The sequence below is a fragment of the Dendrobates tinctorius genome, unplaced genomic scaffold (assembly GCF_039654945.1).
Source record: "Dendrobates tinctorius isolate UK_male_01 unplaced genomic scaffold, ASM3965494v1 ptg000014l, whole genome shotgun sequence".
NCBI lineage: Eukaryota > Metazoa > Chordata > Amphibia > Anura > Dendrobatidae > Dendrobates > Dendrobates tinctorius.
The window spans coordinates 4,422,007-4,441,487 of NW_027361682.1; the positions used below are offsets into that span (position 1 = coordinate 4,422,007).

General features: G+C 43.5%; 1 protein-coding gene and 1 long non-coding RNA gene across 2 annotated transcripts in view; one reads left to right on the forward strand and one right to left on the reverse strand.

The window, feature by feature from the left end:
• LOC141074291 (uncharacterized) overlaps positions 1–5,608 on the reverse strand; it is a 71,378-nt gene extending 65,770 nt beyond the window's left edge. Inside the window, exon 1 of the long non-coding RNA XR_012227178.1 lies at positions 5,283–5,608. This is a non-coding gene — a long non-coding RNA (uncharacterized lncRNA). The remainder of the gene's footprint in view (positions 1–5,282) is intronic.
• Positions 5,609–5,710: 102 nt separating this feature from the next.
• The window catches only part of LOC141070511 (uncharacterized), a 45,736-nt gene continuing 31,965 nt past the window's right edge, over positions 5,711–19,481 (forward strand). The window contains exons 1-9 of the mRNA XM_073559512.1: positions 5,711–5,740; positions 5,809–5,958; positions 6,088–6,267; positions 6,535–6,654; positions 7,021–7,170; positions 7,298–7,477; positions 7,560–7,683; positions 7,767–7,864; positions 11,562–11,652. Coding sequence (XP_073415613.1) covers positions 5,711–5,740; positions 5,809–5,958; positions 6,088–6,267; positions 6,535–6,654; positions 7,021–7,170; positions 7,298–7,477; positions 7,560–7,683; positions 7,767–7,864; positions 11,562–11,652 — 1,123 coding nt within the window. The remainder of the gene's footprint in view (positions 5,741–5,808; positions 5,959–6,087; positions 6,268–6,534; positions 6,655–7,020; positions 7,171–7,297; positions 7,478–7,559; positions 7,684–7,766; positions 7,865–11,561; positions 11,653–19,481) is intronic.

The following is a 19,481-nucleotide window of genomic DNA, read 5'->3' on the forward strand; positions in this document are numbered from 1 at the left end:
TGCCAGAAGGCTTAGGCAATCTATGGATTCTATCTATTGTGAGCTCTTGATCAGAGAGGGATGGAATTGTTTTCTTAAATAAGGATTGGGCATAATCAAGAAGCTTATCAGGAGGAACGTTTTCAGGAATACCTCGGATTTTAATATTGTTGCGTCTATTTCGGTCCTCCAGATCTGCCATTTTAATTCTCAAACGGTCAATTTCGGACCTAAGTTCTCGGTTTTCGGTTGTATGTTTATTTACAATTTTTTCTAGCCCTATAATCCTTTCTTCTTGTTTTTCCAATTTTTTAGTAAATGACTCCATTGTCCTTTGTATATAATTAGTCTGTTTTTCGAAGTTAGTCTGCATTTCTTCATTTATTTGCTTAGTTATTTTCTGCATGTATGCATCCATCATGCTAGAAATTTGGGATGTTACGTCATCTGAACATGTTTGTGACTTTTTGAATCTACTTCTCGCAGGGCTCGCGTTAGGGGAGGGGTCCTCTGATTCAGAGCCTGAGTAGTCTGACGGGCCCCTACTGCCTCTCCCCCAATCCTCTGGATCAGTCCTCTTCCTAGAAATGGTAGTATCCATTTCGTCGGTGGTTAATTGCAGTTCTTTTTTGGACTTTAGTGGAGTGGTTTTGTTTTGAATTTTACTCTGCTGGGTAGTTAAGTAAAATTTAGGTTCTGCCCTATTGCCAGGATTTTTTGATGGTGACCTTGGTGACCTAGACCTACCTGGGCTTGGGAGATTAATCGAGTCCTCTGAAGGATTTCAAAATGATATATGTGGTTTATTGGCCTTTTGGGTATTAGGTAAAGGAAGCTTTGAGGAGTTATTTTTAGAGTTGTTATGACTCATTTTGACAAATCAAGATTAGGAACGAATAAAATAAAATAAAAACCCCAGAAGAAGGCCCAGATCAGAGGATTGGTTATGAGAATCACTACTGAGGTGGTCCCCTAGTCAATAGACTGGATATAGAGGTCACCACCACAGTGGTCCCAGATTGGAGACTTGATAATGAATTTTACACTGGTGGTAATCGCCACCAAGTTTGGTCCCAAGACAACAGATTGGATGGTAGAAACACCACAAAAGTGGCCCCAGATCCGAAAACCAGAAAAGAGAAGAGCAAGGTATTGTTACCTTGAGCTCGCTAAATGTTAGAAATGTTAGAAGGAATATGGATTAAGCAGAATAAATTCAGTAGGCTGATTGCACGCTCGCCCTAAATAGTTCAACCTATAGCAATGAATGAGGGTTTGTATCAAAATACCAACGGAGTGTCTAGCATAATTTACGCTTAATCATGTCAGAGACAAACAACAAATAAAATACTTTGTACCAAATGACAGGGAGTCAAAGTGACTTATTATCCAAGCTAACAGTTAGGAACACACATATAGTAAGTAGCAAATGTTCTGTAGGGTTATAGGTTTGTATGATAACCAGTGGCAAGAGATGCCCTTTGTCTGTTAACAAACTTTGAAGCCCACACTTTTAGTTAGCAGCGTGTTCCAAATCCACAGGTAGTGATGCAATAGTTCACGGATGGCGAGTATATAGAGAGATCAGAGTCTGCGGCTGCAACCATACGTCTCTGTCCCACTTGGCGCACAAAAAACAGCCCCCGAGATCTCTCCCAAATTCCCAGAGTCCCCAGGGAAAAAGAGTGGGAAACGCTGATATTATCGGTGCTTTCACAGCGTGGGCGATAAACAGTCCTGCAAATGCAGCTTTTAATGAAGGCTGTTATCTAAGTGCTGCTCGCTCCCCTGATCCTCTGATGCCTTCTTACCTCCGGTTACAGCCTTCTTGCTTAGGGGGACCTCCACGTCTGTATGGCGCTGCAGTATTCGTCCACCTCAGTCCTTCTCCCCGGGGAAAACCTCCCGTGCTTTGGCACCGTTACACCGCAGCGGCTCGCAGGGGCTACTTACTCGTGCTGATTCTCCACGTCAGTGGCCGCGTTTTGCAGTCAGCCCTTCAGCCTCCTGGTGTGACCCTCGAGGGGGGCCCCCCTCCCTCTGTCCGGCTCCTCCGCTGTAAAACGGTGTGCAGGGGCCGCTCGGGCACTCCGGAGCCCAACGCCCGCCGTCACACTCTACGGCCGGCTTCACTTACTCCCGGCACGTTGCTGTGTAGGATCCCTGCTCTTCAGGTGAACGAGCCTCTGCAGCCACCACGCAGCGACAATGACAGGCCTTAGCAATATCCTGGCACTCACGCACCCCTGCAGGGGGGGGAAGCCCGATGATCACGAGGCAATCAGGCAGTCGGGGGACGGAGCAGGGGATCAGCCGAAGATAGCACCGGAACTCCTTTAGAGTAGTGGAGGGGAATCACCAGCTTTGTTTCTTCTGCCCAGATATACGGGCTTCAGGGTTTCAGGATATACCCTGTGGTTGGGCCGAGTATGAGGCCTCTACTATGCGGCGGATCCCAGAAAAGTTCAAAATCTGCCCGAGATAGTCCATAAAGGTCTCAAATTTCTCCTTGCTGGTAGTGCAAACGATATCCAAGGATAAAGTGAGAAAAAAAACGATTTTTATAGTGGATGTTTGCCGATTTGAGAGGATACCTCCTCAGAGCTCAGGGACAGCACACCCTACTCCATTGCTGTCCAGGCCACGCCCCCCTGTTTCTGATATTTTGAAGTGCCAGAATATATGTGGTATTTGGACTAATTTCAAGTGATGTAAATGCTCCAGCCTCAGTGACTTCTGTGATGGATATGCTGCAGCCCCAGTTGTTTTTATTTCTGTCTTTCAGGTTGCTTTTCTGTGTGAATAGAATTGAAATTTTCCCAAAACCTGACAAAAAGTGACCATATCGTTTTTCCAATGTAAAAGCACTTACAGGTAAACAACACGCAAACTAAGTAATTGGTTCTACAAGTGATAAAATCACGAACACAGTGTGATATCAGGCCAATCCGTATCCGATCCCCTGTGGTATGAAAAGAGCAAAAAGAATAGTGTCCATAATTATAATTTCCTTTTGGGGCATCCATTTTTAATTTTTCCAACAAAAATTTTCTTTTAGCATCAATTTTTTCACTTTCAAGGGCAACGGGATAAAATGGATCCGTAAATTTGTTGGGCAATTTCTCCTGAGTACACCGATACCTCATATGTGATCATAAACCACTGTTTGGGCGCACGGCAGGGCTCAGAAGGGAAGGAGCGCCATTTGACTTTTTGAATGGAAAATATGCTGGAATATACAGTTGTGGCCAAAAGTATTGACACCCCTGTAATTCTGTCAGATAATACTCAGTTTCTTCCTGAAAATGATTGCAAACACAAATTCTTTGGTATTATTATCTTCATTTAATTTGTCTTAAATGAAAAAACACAAAAAGAACTGTCCTAAAGCCAAATTGGATATAATTCCACACCAAACATAAAAAAGAGGGTGGACAAAAGTATTCGCACTGTTCGAAAAATCATGTGATGCTTCTCTAATTTGTGTAATTAACAGCACCTGTAACTTACCTGTGGCACCTAACAGGTGTTGGCAATAACTAAATCACACTTGCAGCCAGTTGACATGGATTAAAGTTGACTCAACCTCTGTCCTGTGTCCTTGTGTGTACCACATTGAGCATGGAGAAAAGAAAGAAGACCAAAGAACTGTCTGAGGACTTGAGAAACCAAATTGTGAGGAAGCATGAGCAATCTCAAGGCTACAAGTCCATCTCCAAAGACCAGAATGTTCCTGTGTCTACCGTGCGCAGTGTCATCAAGAAGTTTAAAGCCCATGGCACTGTGGCTAACCTCCCTAGATGTGGATGGAAAAGAAAAATTGACAAGGGATTTCAACGCAAGATTGTGCGGATATTGGATAAAGAACCTCGACTAACATCCAAACAAGTTCAAGCTGCCCTGCAGTCCGAGGGTACAACAGTGTCAACCCGTACTATCCGTCGGCATCTGAATGAAAAGGGACTGTATGGTAGGAGACCCAGGAAGACCCCACTTCTTACCCCGAGACATAAAAAAGTCGGGCTGGAGTTTGCAAATACTTACCTGAAAAAGCCTAAAATGTTTTGGAAGAATGTTCTCTGGTCAGATGAGACAAAAGTAGAGCTTTTTGGGCAAAGGCATCAACATAGAGTTTACAGGAGAAAAGAGAGGCATTCAAAGAAAAGAACACGGTCCCTATAGTCAAACATGGTGGAGGTTCCCTGATGTTTTGGGGTTGCTTTGCTGCCTCTGGCACTGGACTGCTTGACCGTGTGCATGGCATTATGAAGTCTGAAGACTACCAACAAATTTTGCAGCATAATGTAGGGCCCAGTGTGAGAAAGCTGGGTCTCCCTCAGAGGTCATGGGTCTTCCAGCAGGACAATGACCCAAAACACACTTCAAAAAGCACTAGAAAATGGTTTTAGAGAAAGCACTGGAGACTTCTAAGGTGGCCAGCAATGAGTCCAGACCTGAATCCCATAGAACACCTGTGGAGAGATCTAAAAATGGCAGTTTGGAGAAGGCACCCTTCAAATATCAGGGACCTGGAGCAGTTTTCCAAAGAAGAATGGTCTAAAATTCCAGCAGAGCATTGTAAGAAACTCATTGATGGTTACCGGAAGTGGTTGGTCGCAGTTATTTTGGCTAAAGGTTGTGCAACCAAGTATTAGGCTGAGGGTGCCAATACTTTTGTCTGGTCCATTTTTGGAGTTTTGTGTGAAATGATCAATGTTTTGCTTTTTGCTTCATTCTCTGTTGTGTTTTTTCATTTAAGACAAATTAAATGAAGATAATAATACCAAAGAATTTGTGTTTGCAATCATTTTCTGGAAGAAACTGAGTATTATCTGACAGAATTACAGGGGTGTCAATACTTTTGGCCACAACTCTATAGCGGTTGCCATGTCGCGTTTGGAGAGCCCCTGTGTGCCTAAACATTGGAGCTCCCCCACAATGTGAAATATGAGAAATATGAATAGCAATACAGCTGCTGAACACTAGGAAAAAAATGAGACACTTTGCACATAATTTGGCCAATTCCTGTCTGCCCATCAATCAACGTCAAGGTGGTCTCAAAAACTGATGGGGCGCTACAAATCTAATCTGAATACCTCTCTTAGGCTGACATCTGAATTCCTGGGTGAATGTGGATACCTCTGTCTCTACCATCACGTCCTTCCTCCATCTAAACTATATCTTTTCAGAAATAAAGTCCTTGTTTCCTCCCTCCTCTCACCGTCCTATACCTGGTACTGCCGCCTCCTTGTGTGGTTCTACAATAACCTGACTGGACCAAACACAACAAGCCCATTATTTACCTCATGTGTCCTCGTATTACCTCACAGATTGTAGCTTGTAAGCGGGACCCTCGCTCCGAGTCCTGACTGAGCTGTCCAATAATATATCGCTGTGTAAAGTTTTGCTCTACCACGCACACGTTGTACACACACGGCTCTGCTACATCCACCCTCTGTAAACCATGACCACTAGCACAGCAGAGTCCTGCAAACACTGAGGCCCCTGATCATGTGACCCCTGACTCCTCCCCTCCTGTGACCTCATCCCAGGTCCTGTGCGCACAGAGCAGCCATATATGTGGTGTGCGGCTCTGCAGGTGGAGGTAGGTGCTGGAGATTCCCCATTACTGGGCGCAGGGGACAATAACCCCCTCAGTGCTGAGCCTGGGATAAATCTCTGTATGTGACTATAATGGGACTGTGTGTTATACCGGGGGCAGGACGAGGCCATGACTGGTTGTAGTGCTGACGTGAAGCCGGTAACAGCTCCTGAGATTTCTTACATGGGATCTTTATGATGTTACATCGTCATCTTCTCCCCATTCAGGTCCCTACAATATTGGATCCTCTCAGTGGACATATTCTATATAAGAGAATTCTCCTGAGTGACCCTACAAGGATGGATAGAGACAGGGACAAGATGGCGGAGAGGATATTACACCTCACCCTAGAGATCCTCTTCCGGCTTACTGGAGAGGTGAGAGATTCTGATGACGTCACATTACATCATTCTTATCTATGGGAATAACAGATGGACAGAACAGGAGAGGTGAGGACTCTGGAAATGTCTGTAGTGAGATTTATTAATGTGTCTCTCCATCAACAGGATTACACAGTAGTGAAGAAGACCTCTAGTGAGCGCTGTCAGGCCCCTGTGTCTGAGGGATGGGGAAGACCCCTGAGCCCAATCACGGGGCCTCCACCTCACCCCCTGATACATGAGGACATCAATGACCAGAAGATCCTAGAACTCACCTACAAGATGATTGAGCTGCTGACTGGAGAGGTGACACTGCTGGGAATGCTGGGACATTATACAGTAACGCTATGGAGGGATCGGGGGATGACGGTATCATTGTATGTGTCAGGTTCCTATAAGGTGTCAGGATGTCACCATCTATTTCTCCATGGAGGAGTGGGAGTATTTAGAAGGACACAAAGATCTGTACAAGGACGTCATGATGGAGGTTCCCCAGCCCCTCACATCACCAGGTAATAGACAGGACTAAATGCACACGGCCTATAATTATCTGTATGTAAGGAATGAATTCAGTCCCTGTATGTGTTTCCTCCAGTTCTATCAAGTGAGAGGACAACACCAGAGAGATGTCCCCGTCCTCTTCTTCCACAGGACTGTAAACAAGAAGATCCCGATGTTCCTCAGGATCATCAGGTAGATGGAGAGAAGGTGTCATGAAATCTTCGCTATGCTGTGTAGAAGCTGTGAAGGTCTTGTGCTCAGTCTTCATTTATCCACCAGTATTATACATTGAATGGACAATGTATTAGAGACACCGGCACTTTCCTGATTTGAGATTCATTGTGTGGAGTAAGATCCGTGACCCCATAGTGTAGTATAAAATGAAGTGATGAGTTATCACCCAGAATCCACATTAAAATTGGAAGAGTGAGGGATCTGAGCAAGTTTAAACTTGGGTATCGATGCTACATTAGTCATGTCCAGTATTTCAAAATCTACCAACCCTGTTGAGATTCTCCTTGCAATGGTATGGTACATCATCATCTTCTCCCCATTCAGGTCCCTACAATTTCGGATCCACTCACTGGAGATCTTCTATATAAGAGAATTTTCCTGATTGACCCTACAAGGATGGATATGGACAGGGACAAGATGGCGGAGAGGATATTACACCTCACCCTAGAGATCCTCTTCCGGCTTACTGGAGAGGTGAGAGATTCTGATGACGTCACATTACATCATTATTATCTATGGGAATAACAGATGGACAGAACTGGAGAGGTGAGGACTCTGGAAATGTCTGTAGTGAGATTTATTAATGTGTCTCCATAACCAGGATTACACAATAGTGAAGAAGACCTCTAGGGAGCGCTGTCAGGTCCCTATGTCTGAGGGTTGGGGAAGACCCCTGAGCCCAATCATGGGGCCTCCACCTCACCCCCTGATACATGAGGACATCAATGATCAGAATATCCTAGAACTCACCTACAAGATGACTGAGCTGCTGACTGGAGAGGTGACACTGCTGGGAATGCTGGGACATTATACAGTAATGTTATAGAGGGATCGGGGGATGACGGTATCATTGTATGTGTCAGGTTCCTATAAGGTGTCAGGATGTCACCATCTATTTCTCCATGGAGGAGTGGGAGTATTTAGAAGGACACAAAGATCTGTACAAGGACGTCATGATGGAGGTTCCCCAGCCCCTCACATCACCAGGTAATAGACAGGACTAAATACACACGGCCTATAATTATCTGTATGTAAGGAATGAATTCAGTCCCTGTATGTGTTTCCTCCAGTTATACCCAGTGAGAGGACAACACCAGAGAGATGTCCCCGTCCTCTTCTTTCGCAAGATTGTAAACAAGAAGATCCCGATGTTCCTCAGGATCTTCAGGTAAATGGAGAGAAGGTGTCCTGAGATCTCCCCTATGATGTGTAGAAACTGTGAAAGTCTTGTGTTTAGTCTTGTTTCATTGTTTCATCCACCAGTATTATACACTGAACGGACAATGTATTAGATACTCCGGCACTTTCCAGATTTGAGCTTCATTGTGTGGAGTGAGACCTGTGACCCTGGAGTGTAGTATAAAATAAAGCGATAAGTTATCAGTTGGAATCCACATTAAAATTGGAAGAGCGAGGAATCTGAATGAGTTCCAACATGGCCAACAATTCCATATTAGCCAGTACTAGTATTTCAAAAACTACCAGCCTTGTGATTCTCCTTCCAATGGTATCCAGGCCATTTGGAGAATATTGTGATCAAGGAAAAACATCAAACATCAACACTTCAGGCTGGTGGAGATGGACTAATAATATTTTCTTCCCACATCCTGGGTACCCCTGATATCTGTATATGGAGGTTTAGACACCAGGGATTACATAACTATTGTGGCCAATGAAATTCATCTCTTCTTGGATGCTGTTTCCCTTATTGTAGAATAACCCACAAGGGTTGATTACTCAGGGGGCGGCATGAGGCAGACACTTTGAAGATGGGGCAGTATGAGGCATTAATAGTGTGGAGATCATAGTTTACAGGTGAGGAACGTGTGGAAGGGGTTATCCGTAAGGGAGGACAGTGTAGTGGTTGTCTGCAGAGATGAGCTGTTGATGTGAAAAATCATCATGGTTTCAGGACCAGATGACTAAAAAAGGAATGAGAACAGCTCCATCAGAGTAGATGTAAAGTTTCTGGTTCTAAAGGTGTATTTACAATGGATAATCACGCCCATTAAACGACTGCTGACTAGCTATATGTTGCCGATCAGCAGTCGTATAATAACCTTTCGACAGGCCGACTGCACTTATGTGTGAGCAGAACAATTGTTAACATAATCGATATGTGCGTGTAGAATAGAATATTTCTTTAGATCAATGATATTTAAACAAGCTTAAAAACCTTTTTACCGGATGAACGAACATTTTTGCTTGTGCTTCTGATGGGTAACAGCCTGTTTTATGTAGGCCAATTCAATTATCATCCAGTATAAATACACATTAGCGAGTAACTACACCTTTGGAAGCTTTATATATATTTTAGGCCTTTTAATTCTGAGCATATCATTGGGGACCCAGTTCTGAGATCTCCACTAATTGCTCAAATCACCTCTTAGATGTGCACTGGTCACGGGGTTACCGTGACAGTGTGGAGCCAGAAGACTGCAGCGTCTGATTGCTCCCACTCAGGCGCCGAGAAAAAGCACTTCGCCTTCATTTTAAATGTGTTTATTCCTTTTGGCAGAACAGGGGTTAATCGGCCATGTTGGAAATCCTTGTTCTCCAGCTGAGCTCGGTTAGCCACTCCTTTCCCCTTCTTAATCTGGGCTGTGTTACAATTCCTTGTCAGACCTAGCATTTGCTGCATGGCTAACGGAGGGAGAGAGGGATTCTTATGAGAAGGAGAGTTGGAGGAGTAATCTGTGACTGTTGCTTGGTTTGTATGTGTAGAAATTCCCCATCCTTCTCTATTTTGGTTTATTCCCCTACCTCCATGGCCCGGGGCATTCCTCTGTTATGTGTGAGTGAATATTTTGTATGCTTGAAGTTTTCTGTTAACCCTTGTTTGTGTTGCCTTGTTTGTCGAGTTGGTGTACTATGGTGCACAGTAGCACTCCTCTTCCCTGGGTGGTGGAAGAGAACAGAGGGAAGGCTAACTCAGGAGATAAGGCAAGGGGGGAGGCCCCGGCATCTTTACCTTCAGAAGTATCCCTGGGAGTAGGGTGCCCCCTAGTGTTAGGGACAGGGAAGGAGACCCTGGTCCCGGGTCACCCGACAGCTGTGTCATGACAACGCCTCTCTGGAGTGCGCAGAGCGAATGCAGTAGAGAGTCATAGGCTCCTGCACTTCTAAAAAGTTTTTGAGATATCAGTGGGGTCTCAACACCCAGGCCTGCACCAATCTGTTCAGGATTAAAATGCTTAAATACATATTAGAAATCCCCCAAAGTTAAAGAAGCACTCCCACTATCTATTTTATTAATTAAATGTGTGTGTATTAGTATACTCACCTACTGCTGCTCTCTACGGTTTCCAGCGCCGCTCTTCTTTGCTTCTCAGTGACATCACCGTTCTGCAGACTGTCCGGGTCACACTGTGCTCTGCGTGAGCCGGAAGTGACTTTCACAATGTAAACAATGAAGGATCAGAATGAGGCTCCGTAAGCTTTCATTGTAAAAGAAACTTTAGGCTCACACACAGAATGTAGTGTCAGCCAGCTAGTCACAATTGTGGTGACGTGACTGAGAAGCAGAGAAGAACAGTGCTGGGTGCCAGAGAAAGCAGCATTAACTGAGTATATTACTACAGTAGGAGTGCCTCTTTAAGTTACTCTTTTAATCTTTAATAGTGCTTGTTCCTGTGTCTAAAAAGTACTATTGTTACTGTGTGTTCCGCAGCCTGATGTTGGATTGTAACTACAACTCCCATCATCTCCTTATCATAGTTAAGGACATACTGGGAGTTGCAAGTTTTTGCCTATGCAATTGGATATGCCATAGGCTGACCTGACATTGCAATTGATTGCTATATTAAGCTTGGTGTTGTATTCATGTACTGATGGTGATTTTGGTGCTGTGTTCATGTACTGATGCTGGTTCTGGTGCTGTTTTTATGTTCTGACGGTTGTTTTGGTAATGAAAGCATGTCCTGTTGGTGGTTCTCATCATGTATTAATGTTTATTACAGTAATCTTTAATTTATTGATGCAAGATTAATATAGGGTCAGTGTACTGTTCATTGCACACATGAACAACCCAAACGCTTAAAATACAGCTATCTGATGAGGCCAGATATTTCAGCTGAACAAATGTTTGATTAAAGTCCCCATACACTTTAAGCATCTGGCAGTAATCTAGTTTGACTCTCGCTTATGTCTCTGACTCAGCCGAGTGCTCTTTTGCTTTCAGCGAGAGAACTGCTGCTGGATGGACATGTCTGCCAGCTGTTTATCTTTTAGTGAGCAAAAGGATCTGCAGTCGGGCATGATTCTCTCCACTGATGTCATCAGTCAGAGGCACAGATACACAATGAACTGTTGGCCAAGCCTCTTGGTATCAGCAGGTTAGGCCACCATTACTCCTTATATAAATTTGCAAAACCAGCAAATATTTCAAGCAGATGATGCTTCAGGAAATGCCTGTATCTTTTGTCTTGAAGCATCTTTTTTTGCATCTTTTCGGTTGTTTTTCCGACATATATTTTGGTCCCCGGCTTTTTATTCAAAAATTGTATTGAATATACTACAGAGCGACTTCCAAGCAGAGGCCACCAGTAAAATTGTCTGATTACTTCTTTTGACCGCTTTATGTCTTCAAAACCTTACATTCAAAAGACTAAACATATCACGTCAAGTCGTCTTGACATTTCAGTGAAAATGTTCATTGTTTTTCACATGGGTTCCAGGCAGAATCCATCTGAAAATGACGTCATGCGCACATACACTTTGTTTTACTTTAGGAGGTGTGTACACCATGAACGCCAAATACATTGTAGTTTTTGGTCATTTATTAGTGTTTCTGTGTTTTGTTTTGTTTTTTAATCAATTCACGTGCCTTCTCCATTTGTCTGTGACTTTTATACTATTTTTTTCAGGGGAAAAATCTGCCCTATATTAATACTACAGAGACATATGTGAGGGGTGATGAGCGGTGTAAAGAGGAGATTCCTACAGATAACAGCACAGGTGAGTAGTGATCACTAAATGTAGAGAAGTCACAGGTTCTAATCAGTCACTGGATGGTATAATTATGTGGATTTTTTAGGGACTCTTACACTGAGTTTTTTTTATTTTGATTTTCCACCTAAGGATTTATCACTGAAACAGAACAAAAAAACCCTTTTCACACTATTTTATATAGTTATTTCTCTACTTCAGAAGGGAGTCTTCTATAAAACCGGACACTGCTCAGTGGATGTCTCTAAATTTACTTCTGAAACTTGTCAGAAAAGAAAACAGTTCTGCATCATGAGCTTTTTACCGTTCTAACAAGAATTGCACCATTTACTGTATATACTGGAAAAGGATTTGAACTCAGGACCCCTGGTATGGAAGGCAGAAACATTACTAGTGAGCCACAGGCTGCATTGCTATGGAGATAATGAATTTATTCGGTCTTCCATGACAGCACCAAGAGACAGGAAATCAGCATCCACCCTTCAGGGACAGGAAACATAACATACAGACATAAAAGGGCGGCACCTCTCTCCCGCATCAGTTGGTTTCCTGTCCCTGACAGACGAACCTCTTCAGAAATATCTGTTGAAGAAGGTGGAAGAATGAAGATGTGCCCAGGCCCGCCATGTCGACTCAGGCAGCGGGGGTCCCCTGCCTCGGCCTGTCCGCTATGCTGGAAGCACCACACTGCAGGGGGACTGCAGGTGTAGGTTACAGCAGAAGAAGCAGCCTCCGGGGAGGAGAGCAGGCTTGGTGGTCGTTGATCGCCACGGGTGCAGGTGAGTATGCGCTACGACGGCATCCATGTCCTGGTGCTGCGTCGGGCTCTCGGTGCTGTTGCCTCTGACGGCTGGCAGGGCTGGTTGGTTCCGGAGGCGAAAGGCTGTGGGGCACATCTGATTTCCTAGGCTTGTGCGGTGGCATCCGGCATGGCCCGGTGACGCGGTCTGGGGCATGCGCAGTGAGTGTCTGGGGCGGGTTCAGTCGAACCCCTATGTCGTAGCCGGGGGTCGCCGGTAAGGATGGAGGCCGCGGCGGTGAGTCGGGGGTGGTGGGCAGTGCATCAAGCTGTATGGATAAAACGCTGAATCGTGTGTAGGGTCGCCGCGTGCGTGGGCCAGGGGCGCGGTCCTTGAGGGGGGTGGCGTGCCCAGGAACCTGCATAGTAGCATCGAGCAGGCCACATGGAGGACCTGCTGGCCCCGGCCGGGGGCAGTGCCAAAGGGGGAGTGGCTGGAACTACTTAAGGAGGCCATGGTGGGTGCCAGGGACTTCTGGCCCATAATCCTTTATGGAGTCACCAGAGCAGCAGATGCAGCAGCAGTCACCAGTGCAGCAGCAGCTCATGGAGAAGCCCCACATGAAAGTTACCCAGCAACGACCGCGTAGTACTACAGCATGTGGTTGTGTTGGTGATACGAGATCCAGTCAAAAGAGTTGACTGGACGAGTCTCCAGCCCATAAGGACCCCCCTTCGGCTGAGAGAAGCCCCCGCGGATTACGGTACCATTCATTTGCACGTCACTGGTAAGTGATGTTCGTGAAAGTTTGCCTGGTGATCTAGTTTTCCCCTTTATCTCTCCATATTTTGTTAGGAGAAGAAATGTACCGCTAAATCCAAACACAAGGTTTGCGGAGTTCCGCTACCAGACTATTACGAGAAAAAACAACCTATATAAGGAAACAGGCCCTCCAAGAGGTTTTATACTTTAAAAATAGATTTTTATTGAACAATGTCATTACACAAGTTAAAAAAGGGGATGATGACATACAGAGAAAAAATAAATGCAAAACTTTGTGCGGAGAGGAAAAGTTTTTTTGCCCTTTATGTGCTGATAGATATCAAAATCCAAAAGAATTTTTTGCCAATAAGTATATAATAATGCAAATACAGACATTTGAAGTCTAAAAATTACAAAACATAGCTAGGGGCACAAAACCAATCCAAGAGGACACCTGGCCAAGGTGTATGCACCCCTTCTGAGGAAGAAATTCGAAACGCGCGTCAGGGGGTACTTTGTGGCGGCCTCTGGACATCTGGTAAATATTTGCACCTCTACTTTACTTTTTGTATAGCACTTAGCATTATTTATTTGTTCCATTTCCATGGATTTTCCAAGCATGTTAGACCATGGTGTGCAAAAAAAGGGACTTATAGGCTGTGTACTATATTTATTAAAAACATATGTGACATGCACAAGTTTGAACAAGTCGGTCAGACAGTGTTCACGCCACCCGCTGGCTGAAACACAACAAGAAAACACAAAATGACAAATTTGCAAAAATCCTCTGCAGTAAAAAATTTGATAGTAATCAGCAAGTGCTGGATAACAAATACAGGGTATTTAGTCGATACATTTTTTGCAAAAACTGTATAGCAAGCTGCTCCACCACGTCACGGTAACCCTTCACGGAGCAGTCCCTATCTAATGTATTTAAAACCTGAACATGTGAACAGTGTCTAAATGAACAGGATACAGACAGGCGCCCCCCAGTATGGGCTCATGGTGCAAGACAGCTCATTTATGTGCATGTCACACAAGAGAGGGGTGGGGTTTCCCAAACCATGCTGAGCAAGGAGAAAACGGATTAAAAACATATGTGACATGCACAAGTGTGAACAAGTCGGTCAGACAGTGTTCACGCCACCCGCTGGCTGAAATACAACAGATGCGGGAGAGAGGTGCCGCCCTTTTATGTCTGTAGGTTTCCTGTCCCTGAAGGGTGGATCCCCTCACTCGCTGTCATGGGCTCTGAAAAACACTGATACCGGTAAGTACAGTAGCTAAGCATTTCTCACCCTGAAAATCTCAGTAGCATTCTCCTATTCAAGCAATATATTCCAGTATATAAATGGTACAATTGTTGTTAGAACAGTAAAAAGCTCATGATGCAGACCTATGTTTTCCTTTCTTGAAAAGGATATATGGTATTATCAGAACCCAGACAGACACCAGAATGAATGGAGCCAATCTGCTTCTGATTGCATTGGTTGCACAACAGATCCATTTGGACCATGAATCCTCTTTGCTTATTACTAAAATGGAACAGAAAAATGAAAACTCCCAAAAAAAGCTGTGAACACGGCCCGAGGCTGTCAGCCAAAAAATGGAGACGTCTGCTTTTCATTTGATTTGTAGAGGAAACTTTCCTGTTCAGGTGAATGTGTCTGTGAGAAACACTGGTAACTCTCAGATGTTATCCATGCTGTCATCTGAGTGCTGTCACTTGATATTAGAGGCTCTGATGAAGAAAAAATACACTGTCACTGATTGTAAAAACAGGCAGGGGCCAAAATTAGATCAAACATATTGAAATAAAAATTGTATTTTAGGGTATAAATAAAAAAAAGACAGATATCGTCTGATTGAGGCATAAGTCTGTATTCACATTGTGAAGTGCACTCTGAGGATTACATCTTTATAAATGAAAATACTCTGCAAATGTGCCCATGCCATGTCCATCAAACCCTTTAGGATGTGCCCATTTTGGGTCTCTAGGAAAAATATTTTGTTTTGTTTTTTCTTTTTTTACTTCATTTTTATGGATTTTATATTTAACTTATTACCTAACTTTTATTAACTCTTTATTAACTCTTTATAGAGAGAAATTGAAAAAAAAAAAGAAACAATTCTCTTGGTTTTTGATGTTTTACATTATCCGTTATTCACGTGCTGCACATACACGGCATTACCTTTATTCTGAGGGTCTGCACAATTATGGCAATACCAAATTTATATAGTTTTATTTCTGTTTTACTACTCTTGTACACAGTGGCATAATTAGAATCTCATGGGCCCTGATGTAAAATTTGGACTTGTTCCCACTCATATTGGTCAGATCTATGGGCACTTGTAGCGTTCTAAATCCTATAAGGTCATATGTACTGCCCCGTTCCCAAGTATCTTGTATAAATGTCCCCTATCTTATGCCTCTTCCTGGTATATACAGTGGCTTGTGAGAGTATTCACACCCTTGACTTTTCACCTTTTTTACATTACAACCTGTGTTTAAATATTTTTGTAATCTGATTTGTGTGTGATGCATCTGGACTAAATAGTCTAAGTTAATGAAGTGAGAAAATATTAGCAAAAATTTAATTTATGGGAAAAAATAAATAAAAATTTGCATGTGCATATGTAGTCAACCCTTTTACTATGAAGTCCCTAGAAAAATATTTATAATTGAGAGTCCTCAGTGGTTGATACCTTTTGATGGCTAACTGAAAAGATGGTAACACATTGCAAGCTTTCGAGATTACTTAGGTCTCTTCATCAGGCATTGACTACTATGAAGTCCCTAAAAATTTATGGTGCAAGCAATTGCCTTCATGAGTCTAATGTGCTTAGTGAAAGGAAGTCTTCCTGTGTTTGTCACATTGTCTATCAGTATATACAGCTTTTCTGAAAGGCTACAGAGACTGTAACACCTGTGACAAAGTCACTGCAACACCGTTACGCAAGAGGAATCACTAACCAAACAATACCATGAAGCCCTAAGTAAGGGGCAAAGTCGTTGAGAAGTACAAGTCAGGGTCGGGTTATGAAAAAAAAAAAATCCCAATCTCTGATGATTCCCAGGACACCATCAAATCTATTATCTTCAAATGGAAAGGACATGGCACCACAACAGACCTGCCAAAAGAGGGCCGTCCTCCAAAACTCAGCCAGGAGCTGCAGAGTTTCCAACCAGAGACTGGGGTAGCTGTCCATACAACAAGGCCGGGATAACACATGAGAGAAACTCGGACGAGTCTCACATCTTAATACTCGGCACTGCCACCGGCACTCGAGAACGGAGCATGCAGCTCCATCGAGGTGGCCTTTATGGAAGAGTGGCTAAAAAAAAGCTTCCACTTACACACACAAATCGTAATGCTCATTTTGAATTTGCCCAAAGACATGTTAGAGACTCCCCAAATGTACGGAGCAATCCCCACAGTGAAACATCATGGTGGCAGCATCATGCTGTGGGGATTGCGAAATAGAGGGATTTTCCTGAGCAAAATCTCTTTCAGTCTGTCAGTGATTTGAGCCTGGAATGAAGGTTCATCTTCAAACAAGACCCAAAGCATACTGCTAAAGCGTAGCTCGAATGGTTTAAGGGGAAATGTGTAAATGTTTTGGAGTGGCCTAGTCAAAGCCCAGACCTTAATCCAGTTGAGAATCTGTGGTCAGACTTGAAGATTGCTGTTCACCAGAAGAAACCATCTACCTAGAAGAAGCTGGAACAGTTTTGCCGTGAGGATTGAGCAAAACTTCCAGTGGCAAGATGTGGAAAGCTCATCGAGACTTATCCAAAGCGATCTACAGCTGTAATTGATGCAAAAACAACCTCTGCAAAGTACTGTCTTTAAGGGGGTGAATAGTTATGCACACTGAAGTTTTCAGTTATTTTGTTCCATTTGTTGCTTACTTCACAAATTAAACCTAAAATAAATGTTCCCAGTAGTAAGCATGTTCTTTACATAAACTGAAGCAAGCTCCTTAAAAACGGTGAAATCACAGATTGTGAGGTAGCAAAATATAAACAAATGCCAAAGGGGTGAACACTTTTACAAGCCACTGTATGTCCCACATCCTGGACCCTTTCCTGGTATATTTCTCCCCCCACACCAGTATATACAGTATGTTCCCCATCTTGAGCCCCTTCTTGGTAAAATATCCTCCTAGTATATTTCTCCACAAACCTGGAATATACAGTAAATATTATGAACTTGCTTTCTTTGCATTGTTTGACATCTGAAAGCACTGTTTTTTGTTCATTTTGACCATTTCTCCTTTTCAGTAAAAAACAAAACAAAATTTATTGCTTAGAAATTCGGAGACACGTTGTCAGTAGTGTTGAGCGAGTATACTCGTTGCTCGGATGACCTCCGAGTATTTTGGCGTGCTCGGAGATTTATTTTTCGTCGTCTCAGCTGCATGATTTATGGCTGCTGTACAGGCTGAATACATGTGAGGATTGCATGTGTGTTAGGGAATTCCCACATGTATTCAGGCTGGCTAGCAGTCGCAAATCATGCAGCTGAGATGACAAAAACTAAATCTCCGAGCACGCCAAAATACTCGGGAAAACCCAAGCAACGAGTATACTCGCTCATCACTAGTTGTCAGAAGTTTGTAGACTAGAAGAACAATTTACATTTTACTGAAAAATATACCTATAAAGAGAAAAATCAGACAAACTGAACATTTGGAAGTGGTCTTTTAATTTTTGACAGAGCTGGATATGTTCCCTATTCTGCCTTTGAAAAAATGATTGCACTAACCTTTATCTGTTGCTACGCCGTACAGCGTCCTTTTCTACAGCCAGCACACAAGTAACTTACACACAGACATTAGCTGCTGGCCTCTGAATGGCCTGCAAAGTGTATTGCAGTGCAGGTACTTGGCTGGTCTCTGCGCCACAATGCATTTCAGCTGAATGTGTATCCTTGGACTCCCATGTAGCTGAAATATGTGCTTGCATTGGTAGATCCAGTCCCACACGTGCCCGGTTGTGCTCAAGGATGCTACGTAATAAAGGATGTTAAGGGAAAACTATGTAATTAAAAAGGTTATCCACTACTTTATCATTGATGACCTTTCCTGTAACGGCACCCCCGCTGATCAGCTGCTTTCGGCGTCAGCCGCTAGCCGGAAGTGCTCAGTTGTGGAGTTACTCTGTCTTCTAATAATGGGTGCAACTGGGTACTGCACACCACCTCCTATTCAAATCAATAGGACACTGATGTGCAGTACCTGCAGCTAATTTCAGAAGACGGAGCAGCTCGGCAATCGAGCATTTGCGGACGCTGATGCTAAGAACAGCTGATCGACGGGGGGTGCTGGGTGTCGGACCCTGACCGATCAGACATTGTTGAACTACCCTAAGGAAAGGTCATCAGTGATAAAGTAGTGGACAACCTCTTTAACGATGGTTTTATAGATAACAAGAAAGTACACTATATACTAAGAGACTGCGCGATATGTGCTAAGTTTACATTCCTGTACCAATGTGAAGTGTCATTGTGCTACCCAATTTTATTTTTTTCTTGGACCGCACACAGACTCATTTAGTATGTCCTATTCTGATCATCATAGTTGGATCAGAGATGGACATCCTCTGAGTCTGGCAGATCACATTCTCCGATCTGTGATTTTCACGGATATCTGAATGGATCTATGAAACCTTGTGCCATCCGATAAAAAAAATCAGGAAGCACAAGGACAGCTCACGCAAATGTGAAAAAGGGGCCTTAGGATGGTTGTTTTACAAATAGCAGAATTTTTCCAAGTCCTACAGTACTGATACAGAATAATATTTTCATCAGGTGACCGCTGATGTCTCATTTTATTGGAGTGGTTTTCTATTGTTTCTTCTCCATCTGGTCAGACCTTCATGTCGACATCTCCCTATCACCCTCATCTTGTCCGACTGATCACCGCAGTCCTGAAAATAACAAGGTCACATATATTGTATTTATACAGTTTATACATTGGCCGTGAACTCGCAGGACCTGTCAGACGGCACCTCGAGCAGAACTTTCTCACGCTTGCGGTGCCCTCACACAGGGAATAGCAGTTCACAGACAGACACTGAGCACACGGTGGTCAGCACCTGCTGGATGACAGGCTGTATGTTCGTATCATGCATCCATGCAGCCTGTCATCTAGATGTAGAAGAGCTAGACCTGTCGTGGGATAAATGGATTAGCAGCATCTCTGCGGAAAGGTGAGGAATTTTGTTGTTTGTTTTTTTAACGCTCTTGCAGATGATGAGGGCATCGGGGGAATGGGCGAGGTCGTAAGTATGGTTTATTTAAGATTATTAAAGGATTCTGTGTCTTTCAATTA